General features: G+C 41.5%; 2 protein-coding genes across 4 annotated transcripts in view; one reads left to right on the top strand and one right to left on the bottom strand.

The window, feature by feature from the left end:
* Nucleotides 1-21721, top strand: part of UNC93A (unc-93 homolog A) — a 28218-nt gene extending 6497 nt beyond the window's left edge. Inside the window, exons 4-10 of one of the 3 annotated variants that reach the window (XR_003561657.2) lie at nt 1401-1526; nt 4402-4619; nt 5760-5895; nt 7476-7607; nt 17698-18213; nt 18314-18814; nt 21251-21721. Coding sequence is in view for 1 of the 3 variants with exons in the window: in XM_005443113.3 (XP_005443170.2) it covers nt 1401-1526; nt 4402-4619; nt 5760-5895; nt 7476-7607; nt 13137-13402 (878 nt within the window). In the remaining 2 variants the exon portion in view is untranslated. Of the gene's footprint in view, nt 1-1400; nt 1527-4401; nt 4620-5759; nt 5896-7475; nt 7608-13136; nt 13677-17697; nt 18815-21250 lie in introns of those variants that run through there. The other 2 variants (XR_003561656.2, XM_005443113.3) reach the window with 2 other exon arrangements.
* A 164-nt stretch (nt 21722-21885) lies between these two features.
* The window catches only part of LOC106631420 (centromere protein J-like), a 41353-nt gene continuing 36426 nt past the window's right edge, over nt 21886-26812 (bottom strand). The window contains exons 17-20 of the mRNA XM_055714888.1: nt 26587-26671; nt 26098-26218; nt 25117-25334; nt 21886-24006 (exon numbers count right to left, since the gene is read on the bottom strand). Coding sequence (XP_055570863.1) covers nt 25145-25334; nt 26098-26218; nt 26587-26671 — 396 coding nt within the window. The 3' untranslated portion in view covers nt 21886-24006; nt 25117-25144. The remainder of the gene's footprint in view (nt 24007-25116; nt 25335-26097; nt 26219-26586; nt 26672-26812) is intronic.

The raw sequence follows: 26812 nt of genomic DNA on the forward strand, positions 1-26812 counted from the left end.
CAACGCCTGCATCACTGCATCAGACACAGCAAGGCACGCTACAGTATGAGGTAATACTACAACAGAAGACAGTAATCAATATAAATTACAAGAGTTACCCTTTGTCACTCATCAATGTTTCAGCCTTATTTCCAGAGGAACGGAGCTGCCTTGCAGCTTCCATATCACTAATTGCATGCACATCTTCATCTTCAGATGATGCATGAACAGATAAAAAACTTGTTTTACACTCTTCCACACCTCACTAGTGTGACTCACCTTTTGCATATGGTAATTTTGCTGAGGGTCTGTTTGTTCAAAACTGTATAGCAGTAGCCACTGGCTAAAGAAAGGCAATGATTTCCTTCTTTATGTTATTAGGTTTTATCTGATGTTGAACCTGAACTTGTTTATGAAGCTGTATAAACGGCTGATTCACATTGCAGTAACTTTAATCACAAGCAATGGGGAAAAGCACACTAAAAGTAGTTACACAATAACCTTAACTGAAAAATTACAGATCAAGTCCTGTTTAAGGAATCAGCTAAGGTACACTGTATTTGCCCTTTGTTATGCTTGGACCAGTGACAAATCCTTCAGTGAAAGCACAGAAATAATTGTATGGGGTTTTTGACCACCCTCCCCCACTACGCAGCTTATTCAGGTTTACACTTTGGTTAGTATTTTTCCTTTACAGAAAAGGTACTGGAGGAAGTGGGCACGGTGTTGTGGTCTCACACAGGGTACATGAGTGCATGCATGTGTATGGCTTTGACACGTGCCCAGCACAACACAGGTGGGATTGAACAAAGCAAAGGTCTTACTGTAAACCCTGCCAAACTGTTCTAGTTTCAAGTATGTTCACAAAGAGTAATAAAACCAGTAATAAAATAATAAAGCCAGGAAGAATTGATTTCTTGGAAGACTGCATTAGTGGGTAATCATAATTTGAATTTATAAAACAAAAAGATGCCTTGAGCTGCTTTCCATTCCTATAATGTATACAGAAATTATCTGGAGAGGAATCATGTGCTCTGGCTGTAAGAACTGAGGTCGATCCGTTTACTGGAGTTGTAAACTGAAGGACTGTCTTGTGGGGTATTATGATTAAGAGGTACAGATACATGCTGGAACTTTAAATACTGCAAACTGAGCTTGAATTCAGATTTCAGCCTCTGGCTTTAGTCTATGACTCCATGTACCCATCAATTCAGTGTTCTGTTTTGAGCAACTGTTTCTGTTAAACCGAATTTTTGTGTGTTAAAGGGGATTCTGCAGTTAAGCATCTCTAATTAGGAAGAACTTGAAACCAGGATCAATCACCAAGCACTGGATTCCCTTCTCCTTATGTCCTCACATATAGTGTGTACTCATCTGATCTCTTCTGTGACCTGCCTTTCTTTTGGTTCTTACTGAATTAGTGGAAATCTCAGAAGAAAACCTGGCATGCTGCGGAGCATATGACTGCATGACTGATACCACCAACACCACCGGGTCAGCAGAATCCTCCAGCTCCTTAATCTACACTCTGCTAGGAACCTACACTGGTAAGTAACCCACGCAGTCTTTAATGAATATCACTGATGGGGAACCTACTCTTTGTGAAACCCAGTATGACTTTACAGATCAAGTTTCCAACTTCCTCCTTCAATCCAATTTGCTAAAAGGAAATAAGATATGTGAGAGATGTAAACAACTCCTTCCTAAATAGTTTCAAATGCTTTGTTCCAGTGCTGTATCATTTTTATTTAAAGGAACAAGACATTCTTTACACTTTTCATCTGGAATCAATCTGAAACCCAGTGTGGTGACCCCACTGTTTCAACCAAAGTCAGTGTTGCTCTACAGGCTAGAATCAAAAGTATGCCCACATGGCATTTAGAGGATTACAGCAGCTTATCCAGTTATGTTTGAGACAGTTTTAAATTCACCATCTTCAGGATAAGCAATAGTGAACTAGTTACTGATGGCATTGGGCAGATTTATATATGCAGGCAGAGGTCCAAGATGCTAAGAGCAGCCCAGCTAGTGGTACTTGAACTCACCAGCTTCTAGTCACCTGGGGATGCCTGGCTGGTGTCCTGCCATGTGTAAAACAGTTTTAGCACAAAAATTGCACTGTAATTAGAGGTGGACCAGAACCACGGCTCCCAGAACTGCAATCATTTGGGGGAAGGTTTTTGGATCCCTGCTGAGATTTTACAACTGCAGTCAATTGTCAGCTGTGATGCTTGAATTATAATACCTTAGTGTGAAAGGCGAAGATAAAAAGAAGCACTAGGCAAACTGGCGCATGTCCCGTTTAGTAGCTACAGCTGCTATAGGCCTTCCTTGCATAAGGCTAGGAGGAGTCAAAGACAAGGAAAGCTGATGCCATCAAAAATTGGAAAGATATAAATAGATCTGTAAAGATTCATTCTGTGAAGAAAGTTCAAAAAGTATCCGGCTCAAAACAAGTTATTCTCTGTATAAATAGGAAGTATCTGGCAAGGTAACATGTCACCTTAGCTCTATTAAAATATCTTTGCAGTCTCTGCACATAGGTGTACTCTCTACGCTGAGACAGATGCATGGAATTTGTCATATGCTCCAACAGCGAGTATGTGATCTGGTTAGAGCCAGCCCTCACTGGACAAGGGCATTGCAGCAAACCCTCCCTGCTTCCCCAGCCTCCATTCCTAATGGGTGAGAAAATGCAAAGCATATCCCCTCACTTCCCTTCCAGAGTGTGCTGGAGCTGATGCCTTTCTGCTAAAGGCAGATTTGGCTCACAAGTTTAAATTTAAATATGATGACTAACATATACAACACTCCCTTAGGCTTTGCTCATGCAAAATGAATGCAGCCCTGCTGTCTACTGACCCTGCATCGGTAGGGTTTCATTTTTCTTTTAAGCTCTTCATAAAAGATATGTCTTTTCCTACCTTGAGGGAAATGGCATAGCTAAATACTTCATTCACAGACATTTTTTAAGATGTCTCCTCTATTTGGTTGCTGAATACATATTTTGCCCAGCTTGGGTGGAGACAATAACGGATAAGTCTTTTGTTGTTTAGTTTTCTCAAGGACCGTGGATGTTTCTATTTATGTTCATACCAACCACTATTAAGCCATGCATTTACTTATCTCCTACAAATGTTCCTGATTCATTGGACATATTTGTTAGAAAATTTGTCCTGTAGATGCGGATGTTCTGCTCTTGCCCTTATAAGTCCAGCAAGCAGTCCATAAGCACTAATAAACACCCTAGCAAAACCGAAATGACCTACATCACAAAGGGTTCACAGCTCAGCCACGGTGGAGAACCAGGACACTGGAGAATAAAATTTCCTTCTAGGAGACATGGATGAGAAATAATAAGCAATAAGAAATTGAGGCAATTTACTGAAAATCTGCTAATGTATCTGGACATTAAAAGTTCACAGAAAAGAGCATGCCCATACACTGTATCATAGGAGCACATTAAACAGGGAAAGTAGATGGGAAAAGGTGTGTGGTTCTCCTGTTACTCTGAATTCCACTAGGATGGAATTCTAGTCAGCATAGGTAAGAGAGGAAACATAATCATGCCTGGCATCTGTAACGAAGCAATTAGTTGTGAATCTGTGGCTGCTTCATGTATATCATGAGACACAGTTACCTACTTGATAACGTGAAAAAAAAATCACACTGATTCTCTCCACAAGCAACAAACCTAGACTGATACATACATGACCATTTTATGATTAACTGCCCCACGTATTCTTTCATATACTGCTTCTGCTAGGAAATTATAGCTTCAAAGCTGTAACTGCCATCTTTTTCAAGTCATCCAGAGTTGTTCACTATCATATTTAATATAGCACATATTCCATACTCAAAGCACGGCTCCAAGCTGACCTAAAAAAAAAAAAAAAGAAAAAGAAAAAAAGCAACATATACTGGGATCCAAGACAGCAGTTCTACTTCAAGTCCTTTATTTTTCTTTCCATGTATTTGAAGGAAGATTCCCCCTAGCCATGAAAACCTTGGCACTGGAAGTGAATATTCCTCTCTTGTGTTGATGTAAAGCCTTTTTACAGCTCCCGAGGGAGCTGCTTCTGGCCAGCTCCCCATCCCTGCGGCCCTGGGCTTGCCCTGGAAGGGTGAGCCATCACCCTCTGTGGCCGTGCAGCTGGCCCAGCGGCTGTCACAACAGGCCAGCCACAGCTAAACTGAGGGGATTTGCGAGGTGCACAGCTGTATGCAGAAGATGTGAATGTAGATCAGCCCACTGTGTTTACACAGAAATGGCCTTTAGACTGAAGCGGAATCAAAGGCATCTGCCAAAACATCCCACAGAGACCTAAGCACTAAGTCAGAACAATAACAGCAGCAAGCGACTTCCCATCATTCTTCCAGCATTCCTCAGTTTTTCATTAATGTTTTGGTTTGTTTTTGCAGCTAGTGGTGTGCTAGCTGTGTTGCTGATTGTTATATTTCTGGACCAGATCAAATTGGATCAAGCAGAGACTGAGAATGAAATACTAGAGACAACATCCTTTTGGTCTACGTTCCTAGCAACTTTCCAGCATCTTAAAGATAAAAGACAGTGTCTTCTAATCCCTCTGACAATGTACAGTGGGTTTGAACAGGGATTTCTTGCTGGTGACTACACAAAGGTGTGGATGACAATGAAAACTATTTCTGCCTGACTGTTTTTTGTGTCTTTGTGTCTTACTGTTGCATCTGATCTATATTTACTTGTTAAATGAAGATGTTTTCCATGGTGATTTGTGGTTTGCTAAATTACTGCTTACTTCTACTTGAATGAACTCTGAGTGACATCTTCAAACAGGAGAGGCCAGCAGTAAATATGTCCCTTGGAACAGCCTCAAAAAGAATGCTGTAGAGAGCTTAACTCACCAGCGGAGGCCACAGCAGAGAGCTACAGGTTCAAACTCTTCAGCTTGTTGTAAATAACAAACTGGGAGAAAAGCCAAGTGTCTGCAAAGCTTTTATATCTTCCTTCCTTCTGGTTTCCCTAGAGTTTGGATAAGTGCAAGTCAGCACACATACCACGTATTTTATTTTGACAGCCTTTACGGTAAGAGGGCAAATCCTCAATGTGGCTGGCCGAAAGCCCTCACTGGTCACTAGTGCAACAGGTCCAAACCCTGAAGGACTGAAACGATGAAAGCCACCTCTGCTCCTCCAGTTTCTCTACAAACCTAGGCATACAGCAGGTGTGTTCTCCAGACATTGGTTGAGAAAGCCTCCAAAGAAAGGGGGCAACCTTTCTGAGCTGCTTATTTGACACTTAAGCTTTCAGACCTTACATATAAGCAGACAGAAGAGTGTGGTTGCTGCTCTGTTTAAATGGATTGAAAGGGAGGCTCTGTGGCCACCTCCGTTGGTCGTATGCTCTTACAGGTGAGGTCATCTTCATTTCTTGTGAGCTGCTCTGTAATGACCATAGTGCTGACTGTCAATTTTCATCTCTTGGGCTATGAAGGGAAGGGAAGAGAATTCCTCGTGCCCCCTTCAGGAGTATTATTTGCATAGTGAGCTGTGCTCTGATTTTTTTGGCTTGTTACTGCTCTGTTTGCATGGCACCAGCATGATTGGGAAATGGGTTAGGAATATCACTGCTGAAGGCCAACTATGTCAATACACCAGGGACTTGTCAGCAAACTCTTTAGCTGTGCTCTTTCGATCTTGTCCGTGCTGGCTCTTTACCGAATACTCAGGCTAAGACCCTTGAATCTTAGCTCTATATTTTCACTGAAGAAAATGTGGCACCACTGTCTCTTCTCTTCCAGACCTATGTGACCTGTGCCCTGGGCATACCTTATGTTGGTTATGTGATGATCTGCTTCTCAGCTGTAAACTCCCTCTGCTCTCTGCTCTTTGGAAAGATCTCTCACTTCACGGGTAGAAAACTTCTATTTGCAATAGGTATGTAAAGGTCACATGAAGGCCTGATCATCTCATGTAATATATCAAATCCAGTGCTCCCCACTTTGTATGCACTACAAAGGGAGAGCTTTCTGTCAGCTGTCAATTAAAATCAAAGTCAATCTGGAGGCAAACTTCATTCATGAGAAGAGATGCAGCACAGTTAAGCACTGTGGTGAGGTCACTGCCTTTCATCACTTTGCTGGTGGCATAGTTCACCCTGCTTTTGAGGGCACTATCTATTCAGAAAGTGCCCTACAGCTTTGATGCTTTATAGCTGTAATGCAACCAATGATAAATGGTCTTACAGTACAGATGTTGTGGCCTACACTATACCTGAGAAGGACTTCTCCACTGGGGGGGAAACCTCCTCACCTTCATGGAGCAAAAGCAAGAGAGAAGCTCATGAGATAAGTTTTTGATTTGAAACTCAGGGAATGGTAAACTTGGAAATTTTAGCAACCGGTCTGGGAATTTCAGGAAAATTTTTAAAGGTTGGCCTTGTGTTGTTTTCACTACTTGTGCTATAGAGAGAAAAATAAAGTTAAATCATATGCCAGGCTAGAACAGCTTGAGGGCTCATGTATGGGACAGTAATTTTCATGTTGCCATGAGATTTGAATATTTAAGAACATCTCCCTCTCCAGTGTATAACATAGTAATGGAGGCATATAAAATACCCAAAAGTATTTAATTTCTGTCCCTATACCCACTAAGCATACTGAAGTCTACTGATATCTTACTTCCACTACACAGTAATCTGTATTATTAGAAACATTTCTGACTGAGTCAATGTGCATTTAGACAGTCTAGGCATTTCCTCCACGGTCCACAGGAAATTTTAAACCTGGGCAAGGAAGAAGAAATTTGGAGCCCTTTATCTTACAGTGACTAGTTCAGAGATTCTTCTGTATGTCTCTGTCCTAGGTGTATGTCTCACTCTATGAAATGCATTTTAGAGTATAAAACCCCCAATAGTACTACTACACCCAAATTACTATATTATTACTGTACTGTTAGTAAAGCAAGACCTCTGAACCTCTCAGTTCTGCTTAATGGTCTTTGTACTCAGCCTGTGAAGGTGCACCTGTGGGCAGAGGAATCAATGACTCATTTACAAACTGCTTTTAAAAAGCAAGACAAAAAGTCACCAGACCTTCTAGATATCCTTAACTGTCTCCTGCGGTCCTGAAAGAAAACCTACACTTAAGGACTAGGTAAGGAGAGCATATTAGTGCTTCCTCCCAGCTCCCACATGCTTCACATAGTGACTGCAAGTCTTTCAGCAGCCCCTTCTACTCAGTGGCAGTTCTCTCCTTTGGATTAACAGCCATACCAGCACCCAGGATCTCCCAGCTCAGAAAAGTGCTCACAATTACTAATTGAAGGCTGTCAAAGGACTGCATTGTCTTACGTTTCATGTGATATCAACTCAGTCAGCAAAAAATCTCATTGAACTGGAAGGATTTTAAGATTGCCTTGTGCTCTAGTTGGAGGAAGAATTTAGAAGTGTTATCTACCACTATCTATCCTGTTTGTAATCACATTTATATTTCTCTTCTTCCTTTCTAAATCAACAGCCATGGTTACAAACACCGCATGTATAATAGCACTACTGCTGTGGAAACCTCATCCTAAGCAGCTTGCTGTGTTTTTCATATTCCCTGCTCTTTGGGGTCTATCTGATGCTATTTGGCAGACACAAACTAATGGTAAGTCCTGGTGACAATAAAATGTATTTCTTGAGGTATAAAAATCTGCATGTTTGTATTTATAAAACAAGGTGTGCATAAAAATGATAATGGGTTTATGACAGCTTCTAAAAGTAATATGTCAGCTCATGGGAAAGTAGAAGAAATAGGAACAAGTTCGAAATAGGAAAGTAAAATACTCATTAAACAATTTTTTCCAAGATGAAGAGAGAAGAACACTGCAGAAGATGATAACGGGTATTCAGAATAAATATTCTGGAGGAATATACATATTTTAAAGAAAATTAGAAACCTAACAAGAATGATACATTTAGTCTGTCTTTTGCAATAAAGGAAAGCACTCTGGATAAAAAATGATCTCAAAGGCTAGCAACAAAAGAAGCAGCAAATTGGTTGTTAGGAGTTATTAGAAAAAATTGAAGGAGAAAACCACAGAGAGCAACATTACGCAACCAAATAAATCCATGTAGTTGATCTGCTCCATTTCAAAAATCGATGTGAAAAGGCATAAGAAGGCAATAAAAAGGAGCAGAGTCATGGGAGACTTCCACTTGAAGGAAGACCTACAAAATAGAGCTCTTTACCCTGGACAAGTGATAAGTAAGGAAAGCAGTCAGTAAGATCATTAATAGAATGGAGAAGGTAATTAGAAATTCACTATTTCTCTTAATAACAGAACTAGTGGCACCAAATAAATTTCTCAGGTAGCAGGCTTTATAGAATTCAAAATAAATGCTTTTTTTGACACAATGTATAACCAAAGTATGGAATTCATTGCCAAAATTGTAAATGTTTTTAAGCTGGGTTTACATAACTTCAGGGGGAAAAGTTCTTGGAGCTATTAAAACCTGGTGGTCCGGAGGAAATCTCCAATTCAGAAGTCCCTGTCTTTGATTGCCAGCATCAGGAGGATATTGGAGGGGAAAGATCACTGTATACTTGCCTCATTTCTTACACTGTTATCCCAGGAGTCTATTACTGGAAGTATACCATTGGACTTCTTATCTGGTGCATTATGGTTGTTCTTACAATCTTTTTTTCTGCTTTATGATATAGTGCAATTATTATGTACTTAGAATTCAGATAATGAGCTGATACAAACCAACTTCCTTAAGGAATTAGTCAAATTTTTCCCTTAGTCAAAATTAGAGGAAATTCTCTTACAGGCACTAAAGAAAGACTCTAAAATGCTGGAATGGGCAAGAAAGAGCTATAGTCTATGATGATGAAGTAAAGTCTGCTCATGACTGTCAGTCACATTCTTTTTAAATCAATGCCATAGCCCAAGTCAGAAAGATAGTTAAATGCTCTCCCATCTGCTCCACTACTTTGCCTCTTATTCCATGAATATTTTCCTCTGTCTCAAGTTTGTATTTGGCAGATGCCATAGGAATATGCAAGTGACAGAACTAGACATCTGGGCCCACACCAGCTTACGTGTCTTGGCCTCCCTCCCTCTGGTCCCTCTGGTCGCTGCAGCAGCTTAGATGATTTTGCCCACTAGATAAATTGTCATGTCCCTCCTAGAGAGCCAAAGGGAAAACACCACAGTCCTTTGCCCGGCACTGTGATCTCTTTTCAAGCACATGTAGGGTCCCTGCCTCTACACATGAGGAAGTGACCAGCTAGATTCTCTGTCCCTGCAGCAGCTCCAGCTCATATCCTTTAGAGGAGAGCTATTACATACAAGGGACACACTCGCACCTTCTCTCATCACAGCCCACAGTCCTGTGCCTTTGGTACAATTTTAAATCAGTGCCCTCATTGATGAGGTTCATGGAAGGACAAGAGTGAGGATTTGCTCTCTCTGAAGTAAAACTCTTCATTTGTTTCCTGCTCCTTCAGCCAGTCTTCCTGACTGCTCATCAGGCTTCTTCCCAACACTCTTGACAGCCATATCTTATTTTTCCACTGGAAGGTGGGTCCTTTATCCCACTTTTCTGTTTTCCAGAAAGCCTTGCCCTCAGACATTTGGCTTCTTTTAGAATCACAGAAGCGCTGATGTTAGAAGGGACTTGGATGTCACCAGGTCCAACCCCCTTCCTCAAGCAGGGCCACCCAGGCAAAGCCAGTTACCCAGGACCATGCCCAGTCAGCTTTTGAATATCTCCAGGAAGGGAGACTCCACACCCTCCCTGGGCAACCTGTGCCAGTGTTCAGTCACCCTCATAGTGAGGAAGTTTTTCCTGATGTTCTGAGGAAATCTCCCATGTTTCAGGTTGTGCTCACCACTTCTTGCCCACTTTTCTTGAACATCACTGAAAAAAGCCTGGCTCATCCTTTTTGCACCCTCTCTTCAGGGATTTACATACATTTGAGATGTCCTTTGAGATGTGGACATCCCCTCAGTAAGGTCCCTGCATGCCTGAGACAGATGGACCTGATGCCCTTGTTAGGAAAAAAGGGGTAAGTACAGAGGACCTAAGTGTCAGAGAAGGTGGCTGGGAAGTGGCTGCAGTTCCCAACCTCCCAATGAGGCACAGATGGTGGGCAACGCTTCACACCTGGTGGCAAGTGAGCTCTGCAGCTAAGTGACAAGACTGACCTCTATTACAGCACTGTAACAGGTCATGTCCATTCCCAGACTCTTGACAGATACTTGTTCAAATTTCATCTTTGTGTTAGTTGGGAAAAACCCAAATGTTCCTTATGCTTGCACAGTATCTTTTTTTGTCTGTACCTTCTTTAGCTGTTCCACAGCTGCCAGTTATAGAATTATACAGTTTGCTTTGTCACATTGTCACAATGAAACATCAAGTGATGACATGAAACGTTATCAGAGAGGTGCAGTGACATTACTCCATAATGCTGCATCCCCAAACAGGTTCTTCAGTTTGAAATGCCCATTTAGGACTAAATCTCTTCTCCTTTTCATCAGTTTTATATAGATATACATCATATGAGAAATTTCCAGCCCCAAAGTCTAAAAGGTGAGATAAGACCTCTAAAACAGCTTTGGGGACTAAGCTCTGCAGTCCTTCCTTCGGCAAGCTCCCATGACAGCTGCTTGGGCCTCAGTAGATTAACCATTGAATAAATACAGTGGCACTGTGCCACATACTTAAGTCATTCTGTGGTGACAGAAGATGGCTTGCTTTGGCCTGCTGCAGATAGTTAATACTGGAGTTCCCCCTAGAGGATGTATGGGCTGCCAGTAGGTGAGTCACTTCATCTTACAAAAGTTTCCTAATATGTTTGTGTACGTCTGTAGACACTCTCACTTATTTCCAACGAAAGCTGATTCATTTCGGAGTGTATAGTGCCCTCTCTTATCTAACCTGAACACAAATGCTATTGTTACCCCACTGGCAATAAGTGTGCTTGGGGTGTAACAATTGTCTAGCGCAGAGCTATCGGGCAGACTACAGTAAAATAAAGTTTTTTCCAGGCTGACGTGCGTCTTTAGAAAGGATATGAATCAGTCTGGGATTGATTTCCAGCGGTCCTGTTATATACCCATGCCTACTAGTACCAGGGGAAGGAGTGGGAAAACAGGCAACGGTAAATAGGGAGGATAACTTCCATGGAAGTGACCTGCAAGAATTCAGACCTAGCAGCCTCTGCACTCAGCCAGCCTGGCAGGTCCTGCTAAAACTTCAGCCTGGCAACTTGCACCACACTGCACTTGACAGTGTTTGTGATAATGACGAATGTTTAAGTTCGAAGTAAAACCACCAAACCACCACTGTGCTCCTATGTAGCTTTCCTGGAATGAATCCTGGAAACAAGAAATTTCCTGCCGAGTCACGCCTTCCTATAGCTAAACCTTGGACTAGGTTCTCACTCAGTCCTTACGTTGTTTTGATTGGAAAAGAAGGCTTCAAAATAGCAAGGGAAAACAAGTACTAGCTGAAAGCCAGAATCTTTACACATAGAATTGTCATGGGATCAGTAACTTTCCTATATTAAACTCTTCTCACTACTCCTTTTCCAGAAGATAACACAGGGTGTATCAGCAAAGTTACATGAACAACTTGTACTTGTTCATTTATTAGGCAAAACTGTGAAGGACCGTCAAATAACTCACACTATACTACACTCAGCCAGTTTAATGAACTAAGTACATCTTGTGATGTGCTTGTCCAGATTTTCCATCATTTCTAAAATTAAATACTCAGGAAATGTCCTCTTATAGTAATTAGAATGTAGTAAGTTTTTACATACAGATGATGTCTCCTCCTTCTTAATAAAATTGAAGGGTTAGTTGAGCCTACCCAGACTTTTAGATAACTCTGTACTCCTCTGTGCCTTTTGGCTGAATATTTCAAAAAGATGTGCTGTTAAATAGAAAAGCGGATGAGGAGAGTCAAGGTTCATGATATTCCTCTCCTTCCCTCCCTGTACACTACAGCTGAGTCAGTGGAAACGCCCGCTTCTTTATCACCACTGATGCTAGCTCAGCACCCAGGGGAAAGCAAGCTCTGTCACCTTCCCTGTGTGCCCGACTAGTCGGACCCAGAGGCTGGGAATCCTTCCCTGACTCCCCACTGTGGGTGTGCAGCTGACTGAACACAGTGGGAGCTTCCCACCGAACATGACTGCGTTAGGATTATCATTTTAACTATATCTCTATGTCAAGCAAGTTTTCCAGTTGCTGCCCAGAGGTTCTGTATGCATCAAGGATATTCTTTTGCCAGACCATCCAGGAGCTGAAAATCTGAAAACCTAGTTATCTCAGAGAGGTAAACCTCCTCCGCATATTAAATCTGAGCCCAGTTGTAGCACTCTCCTCAACTTTCTGATTTCAGTGTTTTGGGTAAGTTCACGTCCCTTAACTCGGCAAGTATGAATAGCACACATTACTACCATCAGCAACACTGTGCTAGCTGCACCTAGGAGGGTCCTGAGGCCAAGTTCTGGTGAAAACAAAGAACATGCATTTTACATGAACAGTCTCTGCATGTTCTTAGGTAGGTAAAAGAAACAGCTTGAAGAACAGGTGCATGCAGGGTCCTTGCAGGTTGCCCAAAAAATGTTGAAGGATGGCAGCAGGGAGGTCCCTATTGTTCTTTACCCTTTCTGCTCCACAGTGAAAGAGCAATTTGGTTCCTGAGAGCCATGTTGTCCCTAGACAAAACCACCTGTTCTGTGAAAGCCTGTAAGGACTTGGTATAACCTTCTCAATGGTTACACATGGAGACTCTATAGAGTCAAGGACCATTTCTGGCCATCTCCTCTTCCTTCTGACTTACTCACTTGTCAGTGCCAGAACCATCTTTTTCTGTGGCTGATAGTTTGAAAAATAAACTTCCTGCCATCTCAACTGCAACAGAGCCCATCCTTTCTTCCTTCCTCCCATTTTCTTCCTTTTTTCTCTGATAGTCTCTATTTTATCTTTTTTGGTCTGTTATTTCACTTGAAACAAGTCACAGGAGCATAAAAATGTTTTAAGACAAAGCTTGTATTTTCCTTTCTTTGACATTCCTGAGGGAGGGTCTACCTTCCCCACTGTGGTCTATTTATTCCCTTTGCAGAAAATACATGGTTGTAGACTTAATCTTCACAAGGTGTGTCTCTCCTTCCTTCCAGCACTCTATGGCACTTTATTTGAGAAACACAAGGAGGCTGCCTTTGCAAATTACCGTCTCTGGGAATCAGTTGGATTTGTCATTGCCTTTGGTTATAGCACCAAACTGCAAGTCTACATCAAACTGTACATTTTATTGTCTGTGCTTGTGTTGTCTATGGTGATGTATGGAGTGGTTGAATACCTCAAAGCCCAGAGCTCCCTTGGGACAGGTACTGCTACAAAGAAGGGAAATGTAGGACCCCTCGTCCAGGAAACACACATGTAATCCAACAGGGTCAGAGCAATGGAGGCAAAGCAAACTGTCCAGCTCCTACAGACATGTCTCCAAGGGTCTTCCAATGTGTGCTGTCTCCAGAAAGGTGGTAAAGGAACAGATTTCAAGGCCAGTGTAATGCAAATGTCTTAGGAGTACAAATATCTTTTGACATCTCAGCTTTATAAAGGAAGATTACGTGACTTCACCCTTTCATACAGATGACCTACTAAAAGTTTTCTCTTTTTTTTTTTAATCAATAAAATGTTGATAAATGCAAACAAGACTCTTAAAAGTCCTCGCATTTTGTATCTGTGGATGAGACCTATTACCATAGCTTTACAATCAAAACTGAAGCCCGCATGTGAAATCAGAAGATGACAGCAACTGGAGTTGTTCAGTTGATTGCAGACCATACAAAACATTTCATGGAACCACCAATTATAAAGATTTACATTGTTCTTAACCTGCATTCTTTAACACTTGCTGTAAGTAAACTTGTCAGCAGACAACAGACAACTGTGTTTCAGTCCATGTTATCCCTCTATCCCAGCACTCTTTCCCTTTTGGTTTTCCTGTCTCCAGTTTTATTGTCACCACTTACAGCACCTTTCTCCCAAAAGAGATACTTTGCACATGACCAAATACTTCAGTCATTATGAACTTTCCCACTTACCCATCCATGGACAGAGCTGTTTTCAAGATAAACAGCCAGGGCATGTTACTTGGGGAACACAGCCATGAAAAGGATGCAGATAACACTGAAAGTCATAGAGTGAGAAGGAGAAAAGGAGGATAGGCCAATGCTATAATATCTGCTTGTGACCTATATGCATCTAGCAGTGCCTCAAGTGAGGATTTCCCTCATCTCATTTCAACTTTTGTATAGTTTTATCCATACTGTATTGTTTCCAGATTTGGATTTTTGTGGGTTTACTGCAGGAAGAATGCTACAGTGCAATTACTGCCAGTGTCCCTATGTCTTGATGAGAAAGCACTGTACAGGTATCATGATCATTATTGGTAATGACGCTATGATCAGACCCTCTGTGGGAGGCAGACAGCAGAAAAGGAATTGAAGACAAATGTTGTTCATCTCCAAGATGAGTGCTGCCCCTGGAAATAAACTACATGGCTAGTTAAGTTGCTGCATGCCATGAATCTAACATTTGAAACTACTTCTTCTCAGTTATTAACCATAACAGAAGGATGAGGCACCATATGGTGTGACAACATGATAGAAATCAATAATACAATTGATGTGGAAAAAAATCCCCAAATTGTTAGGGCTTTTAAATAACTGTACCTTTCATGCTAATTTACTATCTAACATTTCTTGTTCCCAAGCACCTAGATTCCCCCTTCAGACTTCACCTGTGTTTATTCATGGAGTTTCAAACGATAAGCTTCTTTTCCAGGTCTCATACAATTAAGTATTAAGAGTTCATTATGTCCTGCAGAAAAGGCGGTGACAGGTGGCTCCCTCACAGATCCACCTTTCTCTTGTGCCTTTGTCCTGTCAGCTCAAAGGCGTGCTGTTAATCTCTCTGTTGGAAATACAAATGGCATAACTACTGTGGCTGCAGAATCCTGACAGTATCCCAGCTGCCCCGAGATTACAGATGGATTCGCTAGGCTGCTGCTGATTCTCACCCTGTCCTGCTTCCATCTGATACAGAAACTTGAATTCATCTCGATAACAGTGAAACTCATCTCCAAATCCTCCTCTGATTCTCTTTTACACAGCAATATTCAATGGCAAGTGAAGCAAAGAGGATTTTTGAGATCAATATCAGTGAAAATTTGATCTGTGTGAATGTAATCATTTATTATTTGTAACAGCCCAACACAGAAATCGGGACACGCTACATGAGATGCTATAGAACAAAAATATGATCCCTTCCTCAGAGGATGTACAGCTTGATAGGTTTTACTCTTTACTCCTGTACCGGGTCTGGCTGGGGTGGGGTAAATTTTCTTCATAGCAGCCCATATGGTGCTGTGTTTTGGTTTTTTGTAACTAAACCAGTGTTGCTAACACACCAATGTTTAGGCTGTTGCTGAGCCGTACAGCTCCCAGCTTCCAGGTTGTCACTCTGCCCCCTCAGTAAATAGGTTGTGGGTGGCCAAGAAACTAGAAGGTGACACAACCAGGACAGCTGAGACAGATTGACCAAAGGGATATCCCGTACCACACAATGCCATGCTCAGCAATAAAAGCCTGTGGGAAAGGAGGAGGAAGTGAGCGTGTTCCTGGCTATGGAGTTTGTCTTCCAAAGCAACCACTACGTGTGCTGAGGTCCTGCTTTGCAAGAAGTGGCTGGACACCTGCCTGACAATGGGAAGTAGTGAATGAGTTCCTTATTATGCTTTGCTTGCACACGCAGTTTTGCTTCATCCATTAAACTGTCTTTATCTCAACCCAGGAGTTCTATCACTTTTGCTCTTCTCATTCTCCCCCCACCCCCCACCCCAATCCCATTGGTGGGGTGAGCGAGCAAGCAACCAGGTGGGTGCTTTCTTGGTGGCCAGGGGCAACCCAGCACACCTCCTTAATTGTATTGTACTCTGTGTGCCCAGGATTTGTCTGCAGTAAAATTTAGCAATGGCAGCCCAGAAAATGAGTCCTCACTCCACAGATTCAAGCTAAAACTGTGAGGAGCTATGAAGGAGCAAAAAAAAGGTGCTCTGACCTTGGAGAGAACCTCAGTATCAAAGATAGAGTCAGCGTGGGAGACAGGACTTTGTGGCCTGTGGTTTGGGGAGCTGTTTTCCACTCTTTATTTGTCACAGAACCTTACTGCAGTCTTTTCCCCAATTGTAAAATAGGGGGAAATCCAACTCTTCCACCCCACAGGTAACGTGAGGAAAAACTCCAGTACTGTGGTAGTGAAAACCACAGCTACACATGGTGATGCAGTGAACATGGTTACTCCTGGGAAAGGGTGAAGATAAAGATGCCCATCTGTTTTGGACATGACCTAAATGGAAACTTCCATTTAGGACATCATTATGCATGGATAGTATACAGTTATAAAATTGATGTGATTTTCTTTACTATAGAGGCAACGGGGATTTTGCTGCATAGCATATCAAAAAAACTTCAGTCAGAAGTTCAGCTAGGAACGCCTCTTCACTGAAATGCAAGAAACAAAATGATGGTTAAGTTGCTGTGGCATGAGGCCTCTGCTCTTTTACAGCCAAGGAAGACCCCACAGGGCCTGCTTCAGCCTGGCAGCCAGTGAGCAGCATAGGTCTGTCTGTGCTGAGGGCTCACTCAGCAGCACGGTGTAGGTGGACTCATCCTTCTTCATCCCATGTTTCACTGCCACACAAGCTCTTACCTCACCCACGGCAACAACAGTGTTCATCCTGCAAAGAAACACTAGCTTTTATCAGTCTGATATTTATGAGAGCAGGTATGGCCATCTCAATGGACACTGGCTTCAGGGTTTGAAGTTGTAGCTAAATGAATCCCCCTCCAGACACATGCCTGAAACCTTCCAGAGCTCTAAACCAGGCAACGGGTAATAAACCTGCTATTGCTCACCTACAGAATGCCCTGTGTTCCCTGGTATCCTCAGTCCCAAACTGTGGTTCCCCAGAGGTATAGGAGGAGAGTCAGGCCTGCACACAAGAGAACCATGAGAACATGAAGGTAATGAGGACACTGAGTGGGGCTACCTATGCCAGAGAGGCCTTGAGAGAGGACAGCCAAGTCATTTCTTCCAGAGATTTCAGGGACTGAGGCTGGGCCATACATCAATCTCTGTTGAGGATGTAGGTGTCGGGGAGCCCACTTATTATGGTTTTCATGTGCAATGTAAGGTAGGTTCAAGTAATTAATAATGATATATTAAGTAATGAGGCACATAATACTGTGGTGTCTTATGGCATGAACCAAAGGTCCAGGCAGCTGGAGGGTCTCAGATGCACACACAGGAGGTCGAGGGGCTTGACCAACACTTGCAGCTGCCAGGACATCTACACCTGCCTCATGGCGCTGTGCAGCAGGCTCCCTCCATGACCCACGGGGGTGGGGGTCCATCCTGGGGGTGGGGGTCCATCCTGGGGGCAGGAGTCCACCCTGGGCAGGTGGCAGAGCTAAGCTGCCATGTCCCGACCCTTGAAATTAAGCTGCCATCCCCCAACGCCTTAAAGGCGATAGGGAAGACCGCTGGTCGATCTGCCGAGTTTAATTACAGAGACATTCTGCACTGACTTGGCAAACACACGCCTGTAGTGCCTGACCCAGCAAACTCACACTTGTAATGCCTGACCGTTAAGGACTGTATTTCCTCCCATAGGTGTAAAACCGAGCAACTGGAAGCAGCTGTGGCCAGCACGAAGCCCAAGGGGACACGCGCGCATCCCCGGGAACACCAGCACTGGGTAGGCAGGTGTTACGTTCCAGGGTGGTCAGAGACAGCCCGAGCAGTTTTTGCATTGTGGAACAGTGTCTGCAGACACGTGGGTGGGTTTCCAAGTTATTAAAGAACGGGCTGAACACAGAGCCCTCTGGGGATGCAGGCTGTGAAGAGATGGGTGTTCATCTGGGCACACGTTTATACAGAGCAAAGTGAGTTAAATTTGTGTTCATTCATTTAGACTAATGCCTAATCCTAGAGTTACTGCTTCATCATTGCATTTCAAGAGCTTCTGCTTATAAGTGATATGACTTCCTTAAAAGTGGGTACATGTTTGTTGTTACTTACAATATTTGATTTTCTTTGCAGTTAATTACCAGGGAATTTGAAGCTGACATTTGTCATATCTAGGTTTGGTGGGCCAATTTCCTGCAAACTACTCCTGGAATGCCAGAGGTATGAAACGTGTTCCATTAATACAAGCTTATATGAACAAAACACCAAAGAAGGCTTCATTGTTCAGACATTACTAACAGCTTAAATCGTGATTACCTAGAAGAGACTGTGATGGCACAGTTTATGACACGCTGGATTCACATACAAGAGTGCCTTTCACTGAAACACTGCTGATAGCAATGTTGAGATGTACAGAAAAGACAAAGCTAACTGCAGTCTGTAAGTTGACTCATCCAAATTCTTAGCATGGCTACTTTCAATTACACTTTTTTTTTTCTTAAATTAATAATCTGCTCAAGGAATCAAACCAGCTACTATAAAACTTGTTTAGTTTTGTATAGGTGTTTTGGTTTGGGTTGGGTTTTTTTTTGTTGTTGTTGTTGTTTTGTGTTTTAGCATGTGACATAATGCTGTTTAATAAACAGACAGGAAAAAGAACTCCCAGGAAAGAAAGTGGAAGCAAAGATGACAAAGATGACAGTGGAAGCAAAGTTTCCTAGGGCCACCACACTAGGTTTGTGCACAAGCTCAGCAGCAAACGTCCTGGGGTCTGAAAGGAAGCACTCTCTGCAAGACTACTTTCCTCTTCATGGTATTTTATGTAAGTCCTGTTACATCATGACCACTCTTCAGTACCTACTCATCATGTTTCTCTCCCGTTCCCTACAAACTCCTCAACCAAAGAAAGCTCTCATAAGGAGGATTCAGCTGCAGTCTGAGAGGGAGGGAACCTCTGCTCTCTGAGGGGATTCAGAGAAATAATCCCAGTGCAGTTTAGATGTTGCTCCCTTCCAACACTAGCTTAAACTGCAATGGAAGGGCACTGCAAATCTGCCTGTAAAACATCACTACATATATTAATACACATATTACTACCGGAAGATAGAATTACATACTACTTTGGAATATAGAAAGTCATCATATGCAGATATTAAAATTTTGACCACAGTGTCAGTCCATTAATGAGGCCTAAAGTCCCTTTTGAATGGAAGCTTTTTTCCCCACATCCTGAACCAAAGCTTGCTTCAAATCCTTTCATTTTTAGGCAATGATTCCCTCGCTTCAGGATATAAGATGGTCCAGGGCTATTTTTAACCTGCACATGACAGTCCTATGGTGAAGTATAAAAGTATAAAAAAATATTTCAACACCGCTGTCCAGCTTCCCAGCCTCCCTGAAATACCACCCAAACTCTTCTGTAAAACCCTCCTCCCATCAAGTCCCCATAGAGTCTTCTGGTTTTTCTCTCTGCATTGTAACGCACTTCTTACAGACCCCACAACCTGCTTGTAGAAGAGTTGCAAGCTCTTCAGAGCCTGTTAGCAGCAGCAGAATGCATTAGGCAGCCAAGATGTAGGTACATCATACCAAATGTCATAGTGGAGAAAGAAACATGCTTTTTCACTCCGCATGATTTTTTAAATTGCTTTCCACATACAAATAAAATAATGAGAATTTTAAACTGCTTTGCAACTTGCAAAACTTTTGAATTATGTTAACTTACATTTTGATAATGGTAAAGCATTTCATTTCACGTTTGGGGTTTTAGTTTTAAAACTAAATTAACATTTTAAAAAACTTTCTAAAACATTGTCTTTTAAAAAAATGAAAATAAGATATTCTGAAAATTTCAAAACAAGAAAATTGAAATGAAATAAAAAGCTGGCAAAAGATTATTTTTGTTCACTGGAAAAAAGCTTTCCATTTCAACAGATTGTAATTTTTCCATAGAAGACACATCCCTGGCCAAATCAGCTGCATATTGCCTGCAGTACTTACAGGTGTGACATGTTCCCTGGGTTTCTGTAGTTGTTTGGAAGGCAGAGGCTACTCATTCTGGAGTCTAAAACTCAACCTGAGAAGAAAGAAAGGATGTCACTTTGGATGTGAAGGAGTCTTGTCTAGCATATGTCCCACTCACTTTGTATTTCTTTTGCTTGCTACTTTCTGATAGCAGGTGGAGGTCTGTATGGTAATGTCATGTCAGAATGGTCCTCAGTACAAACATTCTTCTCTCACCCAAGACATTCTGTTCCAAACATGGAGTCTAATCCTCAATGAGCAGGTCTGTAGGATTTCAGGAAATTAAAACTGAGAGAAACAGCAACACTTTCGAATCTATAGATCCATGGCACTTTTTGTCCACTATGCCACCAGACAGGCTAAGACAGGTGTTTTAGTTTGAGTCTTGTATATATTGAACTAGCTGGGGAGGGAAAAGCATACTCCATGGACTGTTTGAGAATTGTTATGCCCAAAATAACCCAAAAAACATTTTTTTATCCATAAAAATAGATGTGGACCATCATCTGCTTCCACTATAGATAGTGAGAAATGGTATTTCATTCAGAATCTACATACCTTTCTATGGAACATTTTTGCCTTGAGAGGAAAGTCGTGAGACAAGAATGTGCCCTGCTGTTCAGGAACTGGGGTGGAGCTCACTGGAGGAGCAGCAGCAGATTATCAGTGAGATAAATGAGCGTATGTCAGAGGAGGAAAAAAACATTGGAAGCAACAGGCATTTTCCTATTGTCTCCCGTCAGTTTTGCATTGGGCTTTTAATCTTAATCAAGAGAGTTTGCTCAGAGCAGGGCAACATGCTAAGCTGGTAGAATGTCTCAGTAATGCAGCAGTGTCAGGTAAGTTTTACTAGGCAAAGTTACAGCCGTTAGGCTGAAGGCATTTGCAAAAACCAAAAAGTCTTAAGTATTCAAGAATTATAAGCTTTAGGACAGCTACTGCTGTTGTAAGCTACCTCAAAAACAAGGTAAATAGTGTGGAGACTAGAACTTTGCAGCAGTCAGTGCTTTGTGCTGTCTTAACAGCTGTCTGGAATCAGTGGCCTTTACATAGCTTTCAGCTAAAACGGCCTTTGACTTCTCAGTCGTGGACCATAGAAACACACAGGGGCGACATGCTTTGAGAATATGTTGAGAGTGACAGGTATTAAGAATACAGCAAAGGTGATGACTGCTAGCACAATCTGTGGCATTAATTTCATTGCTTCCTTTCTGGTGATGATGTTTTCTTTCAGCTAATAAGGTGGAGATGATGGCAGAGGACTACGATAGAAGAGATGTCTTGAGGCCATTGGTGTTCCATCTCCATGGGAATGTCCCTGCAGTAGCCTGTGAGGTTTTACTGGAACACAGCTGGACTGAATTCGACAAAAAGGAGCAAGATGACTCAGACTGGAATCTGTACTGGTGGAACTCACCTTTCTGCGTGACAGACCACCACAGCATTAAACCATGGCAGACAGCCACTACCCAGAAGCATCATAAAGGAAATAAATTAGTGAGCAAACAGTTAACATCAGAGCAGCAGAACACAAAGAAAAGGGTAGGCTATTTAACTTTTGTGTTGATGTTAGGTTATATAGACATCATAAACAACAATTTTAGCTGGCAGGAGGCAGATGTACACTGGAATTGTATTACAAATAGAGATAACTCAAACAATACACAATGTAAAAATTAAAATTAAAGTACTGGTTTTAAAAGTATTTCTTGCAATATTAAACTAATTCCAGAATAAAAACAGAGAATTGCATTTCTCAAAACATCCTCAGAAATGCCAGTCTTTCGAAATTATTTTTCCTACTGATCTTTGCTTCTTTTCTTTTCCTAACTAAGGGGTCTTTATGACTTGAAAAACTGGTCACTTTACACCATGGAGCATTCAACACGCACTCAGTTTACAAAGGTGCATTATAATATGAATGACACAAAATTATCATTGAAGAATCCGGTGAGCTTCCCAACATTCATTTCCAGAAATTAATTTTGCATTGTATGAAACAACAGTATGAAATAACTTTCATTTTATGACTGGAAGGTTTCTGTAGTAGTTCATATGGAAAGTAGTTTTTAAAAAATCTATATACTGCTCCAGTATTTTGTTTCAGATAAGCTCTGAATAAAGAAATAATTAGGCTTCCCAAGATAACAGAGAAATTCATTATCAGAGGGCAGCATATAAACTGCAAATACCACGTTCAGAAGACTGGATCAAACCTCTGTCTCACAGACTGCATTAGCCACCTGATGGGTACAGTGGTTTGGCAGCTTTGTTTTGCTTGCATTAAAACTGGTGATCATCTGTGCACGGAAAAATACTAACACTGAACTGAAGCATTTGAGATGGTGATCAAAATACCGCCCTTCCCCTGTACATCTTTGCTGCCCCCAGCCGTCTGAATGGAAGTAACTGTTCAGAAGTCACTATTTTAATTTTGAATCAAAATTTAGGCTAAATGCTGGCTGTAGCATGCTTTCACTAATGCCAGAAAACCTGTAGAAAGATGAGCAGTGGGGCTTACCAGCTGTGTGCCACATCCCCGAAGGATTCATAAGAATTTGTTCGCTATAAACCCTCTAGGACAAAAAAGATAGTAAAGTAGGTATGTGTATTACTACAGTTTAAGTCCATATGCAGTCACACTTAATTTGGATTATTTGTGTTCCTACAACTATGAACTATAGCTGGTAGAGCCATCACTGCTTCTGGTTACCTAATTAATGCAAGTGGAAGGTGGAGGAGATAGGATGTGAGAATCAGCCTGTGAAAAATAATGTGGCATGTGTCATAACTGGTCTGTGAAGGATTCCAAGTTATAGCACCTGACAGAGCTTCTCATTTATGTAGGTGTTTTTATGTCTCCTTTTCAAACCAAATTTGTGCCTTTACTTTCATAAACCCTTTGCTATTGTATTATAAAATGTTACTTGAAAAACATGTCTTGGTAAAAACAGTAGCCAGACAGGGGTTGGCAAAAATACTGTGAAATCCTCAGTAGTCCCACCGTTTGATTACACCAATGGAAGGTTTGCCGTTGATTTGCCAGAAAGTAGAACAAGGCCCATACTTAGGTACCATTATAACCTCCCCGTAAGCAGGTGCTAACAAGGTGAATGCATGCATCAGCTGGGTCAATGCATACATCAGCAAGGTGTTTGCACACGTGCATCGCTGCATGCATAATTTCAGAGACTGACTTGCACATATCCCCTATCTGTTACACCTGTGCAGGACTGTAGGACAAATTATTTCAGGATCAAAATGCTTCCTGCAAGTACAGTCAAGAATGCTTAATGAAGCAAGAAGCAAGCAGCACACAAATAAAATTATTTTTTATTTAATTTACAATTAGAAGGGATTATATGCACAGATTATTGATTGGCAAACAGCATTTTAAGGCTTGCAAACAAAGTCTGTTTCGTGTATTACTATAGAAACAAAAGGAATGTCAGCGTATTAACTGGAGAACAGGAACCTTTTGTTAAAAGGAATTCCTGCGAATAAAAACAGCGGTCCTTTAGAAAACAATAGTATCACATCTAGTTTTCCAGCCAAACTAAAAACATTCATCACATTCACCTTTTTCATGATGTTTAATTGAGAAAAAAAAATCAACATAGTGGGTTTTGGTCAGTGTAAGGCAGCACTCAACTGAAAATCTTGGTGAAACATTGAAAAGAACACTATCTTGCATTTCTTTTAATTAGAGTTTTCTTTTACAAAACATACACTAAATATTTCAGTAGTGAAAAGCACAGGCTTATAAACTGTTCCTTTGTTATACAGGAGTAAAGGAAAATCAATGCAATTTTATTATCACACCAGCCAACATCAAACTGCATGGATGTTCATGGCATCATAATCAAATTAATAAACTGAAGCATGTGTACGATCAGTATTAGTAACACTTCTTGCTCTATTCAATCTATTTCTTCCAAAGATGGTCTGTAATTTGAATGGTGATTTGCTGATAGTCTGATCCATTGGAAACTGAAGAGAAGAAAGACTGAATTCCATAATCTTGCAATTATTTTGCACTTAGGTGTGAGAAAAGGCTAAAGCAGCACGCTACTGAAGTGCATTTGTTGCTACAGGAATCCAAAGACCATAAGGAGATAACTGGTCTTCCCAGTCAATGGGCAGGTAATGAGCTGAGCTGTATAGGGGAAATGCTTCAGTGCTTTGGAAAAATTCAAGACAGATGATGGACAAGCAGTCTATGGGGAAGGCAGCTGAAAGCAGCGTTTGATAAATGATTAATCCCCCTGGTATCATGTGCCATCCAGAGAGCCTTAAAGCTGGAGAGATTCACTGCCCAGAAAGTATTACTGGAAGAATAAAAGCGGTAGTGGGAGAGGTTAATTCAAAAACAAAGCAACACAGAGGAGGTCTGAGGAAAGACCGCTGGAGGAAGAATAAAGGGCTGTTTCATCTGGAATAATGACCGGGATGGAATAAACATTACATTTTTGCTTCAATTGCCCAAGACAGAGTTCTTAGATTATGATCATATAATTATTGAATAATTTAGGTTGGAAGGAGCATCCAGAGCTGTGACTGTTCACTCAAATCCTGCTCAGGAGTTTTGGTCTAACATACAGCTCATGGTAAGGCCTGATACATGCTGGGATCTTCTGCTTCAAAGAACCCAACCAAACATTAATTACTTCCACGTTTTTCATGATGGCCGACTGAGACAAAAAAGCCATGTAGATTTGTTTTAGTCAGCATAAGGCAGCACTGAACTGAAATTCAAAAAGCTTTGTAGATCTGAGGTTCTTATGCCATGCTCCTTAATTGTAGTCACTTCTGTAACTAACTAGCAGAAAAGGGAAAGTGTGATCAGTATCATGAAACAAACACTTTGATGAGAAGTACTAGGGGCATTTATTTTAATGTTAAAAACACAAACAGAGCCTGACTGCATCTCCTTCTTGTCTCACTCAAGCGACGTTTCATTCAGGTAAGTTTATTCCAAACGAAGCACCCGTCACTGAGCCAAAGTAAATTTCAGCCCTACAGATCCATCCATTCATTTTCACAAGGCTTAAATCTTCCTAACAGTTCTGATCAGCCAAGAAAATGGGTTGAGCTACTTACGTACATTGGAGCCCTTTGAGGGCAGGAATCACTTCTTATCTAGGATGATATTACCCTCTTCATCTTTGATTCGAACTCTTCCAGTGGCGTACTTGGTTTCCTGCCTGCCATTGCAGTACACCGTTTTTACAGTGCCGTCAGGGTACTCCCGCCTCTTGAACTGCACAGTACGAATCTCCTTTTGGCCATTACTGAACACCACTATTTTATCTCCATTCCTGAAAGAAATAGCAATGAATGAAGAAGTCACGAGAAGGCACTGTCTGTTATTAACCTGTCTCACTGAACTGTCTAATGCGACACAATGAAAGAGGAAAATAACGTCAAGAGGAAACTTCCTCAGCCAGGTTATAATTCACCTCAGAATTTACATAGGATGGCATTAGATATCCGATCTCACAATGAGATTTCAACACAAAGGTACTGCAGCACATAGTGTAATACCTGATGGTTGGTGAGCTCTGCATTGTACGTGGCTTCTTCACAGAGGCACCTCAAGGCATTTTGCAAGCAGGAAATCTGTCTTACAACAGGATTTTCCCTAAGCCCAGAAGAGGCAAAGTCCTGCTGCTGTTTTTCCTCATTTGGCATAAAGGAATAGAGATATAATACATGAAATGCTTTGCCTGAGATCAGAAAGGGAACCCAAAAGCTAAGAATGGAGCTCAGGAGTCCTCACCCTGAGTCTTTTAGTACCCGCACAGACAGCTGGTGATCTCCCACCTGGCCAGTGGGAAGTTACATGGAACTAAATGAGGAATAATTCACAGTCACTTTGCCAGTGCTAACCAGTCACCTAGCATCCAAGGTGGAAGCGAACAATTTTCAGGGCCTCATTGTAGCAAAACCCTCCTTATCTTACAATTCCTGTCTTCTTTCATCTGGAAATTTACCAGCCAGGCACATTCCAACCAGTTTGAAATGTCAGTATCATTGTACCTGTGTCAGATGCCTGGTTCCTGTCATTAACATGAGACTTACTTTTCTACTTTTACTACTGTACCATCTGGGAAAAAAGTTTCCTTGAATCCATCACTATAGAGGTGTTTCACTGTGTGATCTGGGAATACAATTTCTTGTGTGCCATCAGGGTAATGTTTTTCTGTGGAAAAGAAGATGTAAAAAGTCTGTCTAGTGTTCTTTCATGTTATTTTACATAAAGCTAGATCAGATTTCTTTTTTTGGATATCATAGTGAGGGTGGAAATAATATCCAGCATACTGCTAAAGAAATTAAAGAATCAAATAATCAGATAATCGAAATTAGGAAATACACATTTACATCCCATTATTATCTTTGCTTTGTAGGAGGAAACTGAGCAGTAAAGTGATGGAGCACACTGGAAGTGAAATGCAAAGACAATGCAAAATGAGAAGAAAATACCCGATCTGCTGGTGTCAGAACCAGACGACACTTTCTTAACAGAAACCTTCCTGCACATAGAGTTCACATTTACGAGCACTTGCATACCTATCTGATTATTAGGAAACTGCAGCACCTCCAGGCCATCTGGATATGTGGTGTGCGTTGTCTGTGCATCTGCATAATAATAAATCTGGAAGGAGAATGAAGTGTTTGCAGCATTCTCACAATATTTGCATAAGCAGATTCAACCATAACATTGTGCTTAAAAATAAGCCATCTTAAAAAAGTCATTTCAAGGTCATTTTCTGCATCTGCCATCCGTAAAAGTAGC

Source organism: Falco cherrug, chromosome 6 (genome assembly GCF_023634085.1).
Source record: "Falco cherrug isolate bFalChe1 chromosome 6, bFalChe1.pri, whole genome shotgun sequence".
Taxonomy (NCBI): domain Eukaryota; kingdom Metazoa; phylum Chordata; class Aves; order Falconiformes; family Falconidae; genus Falco; species Falco cherrug.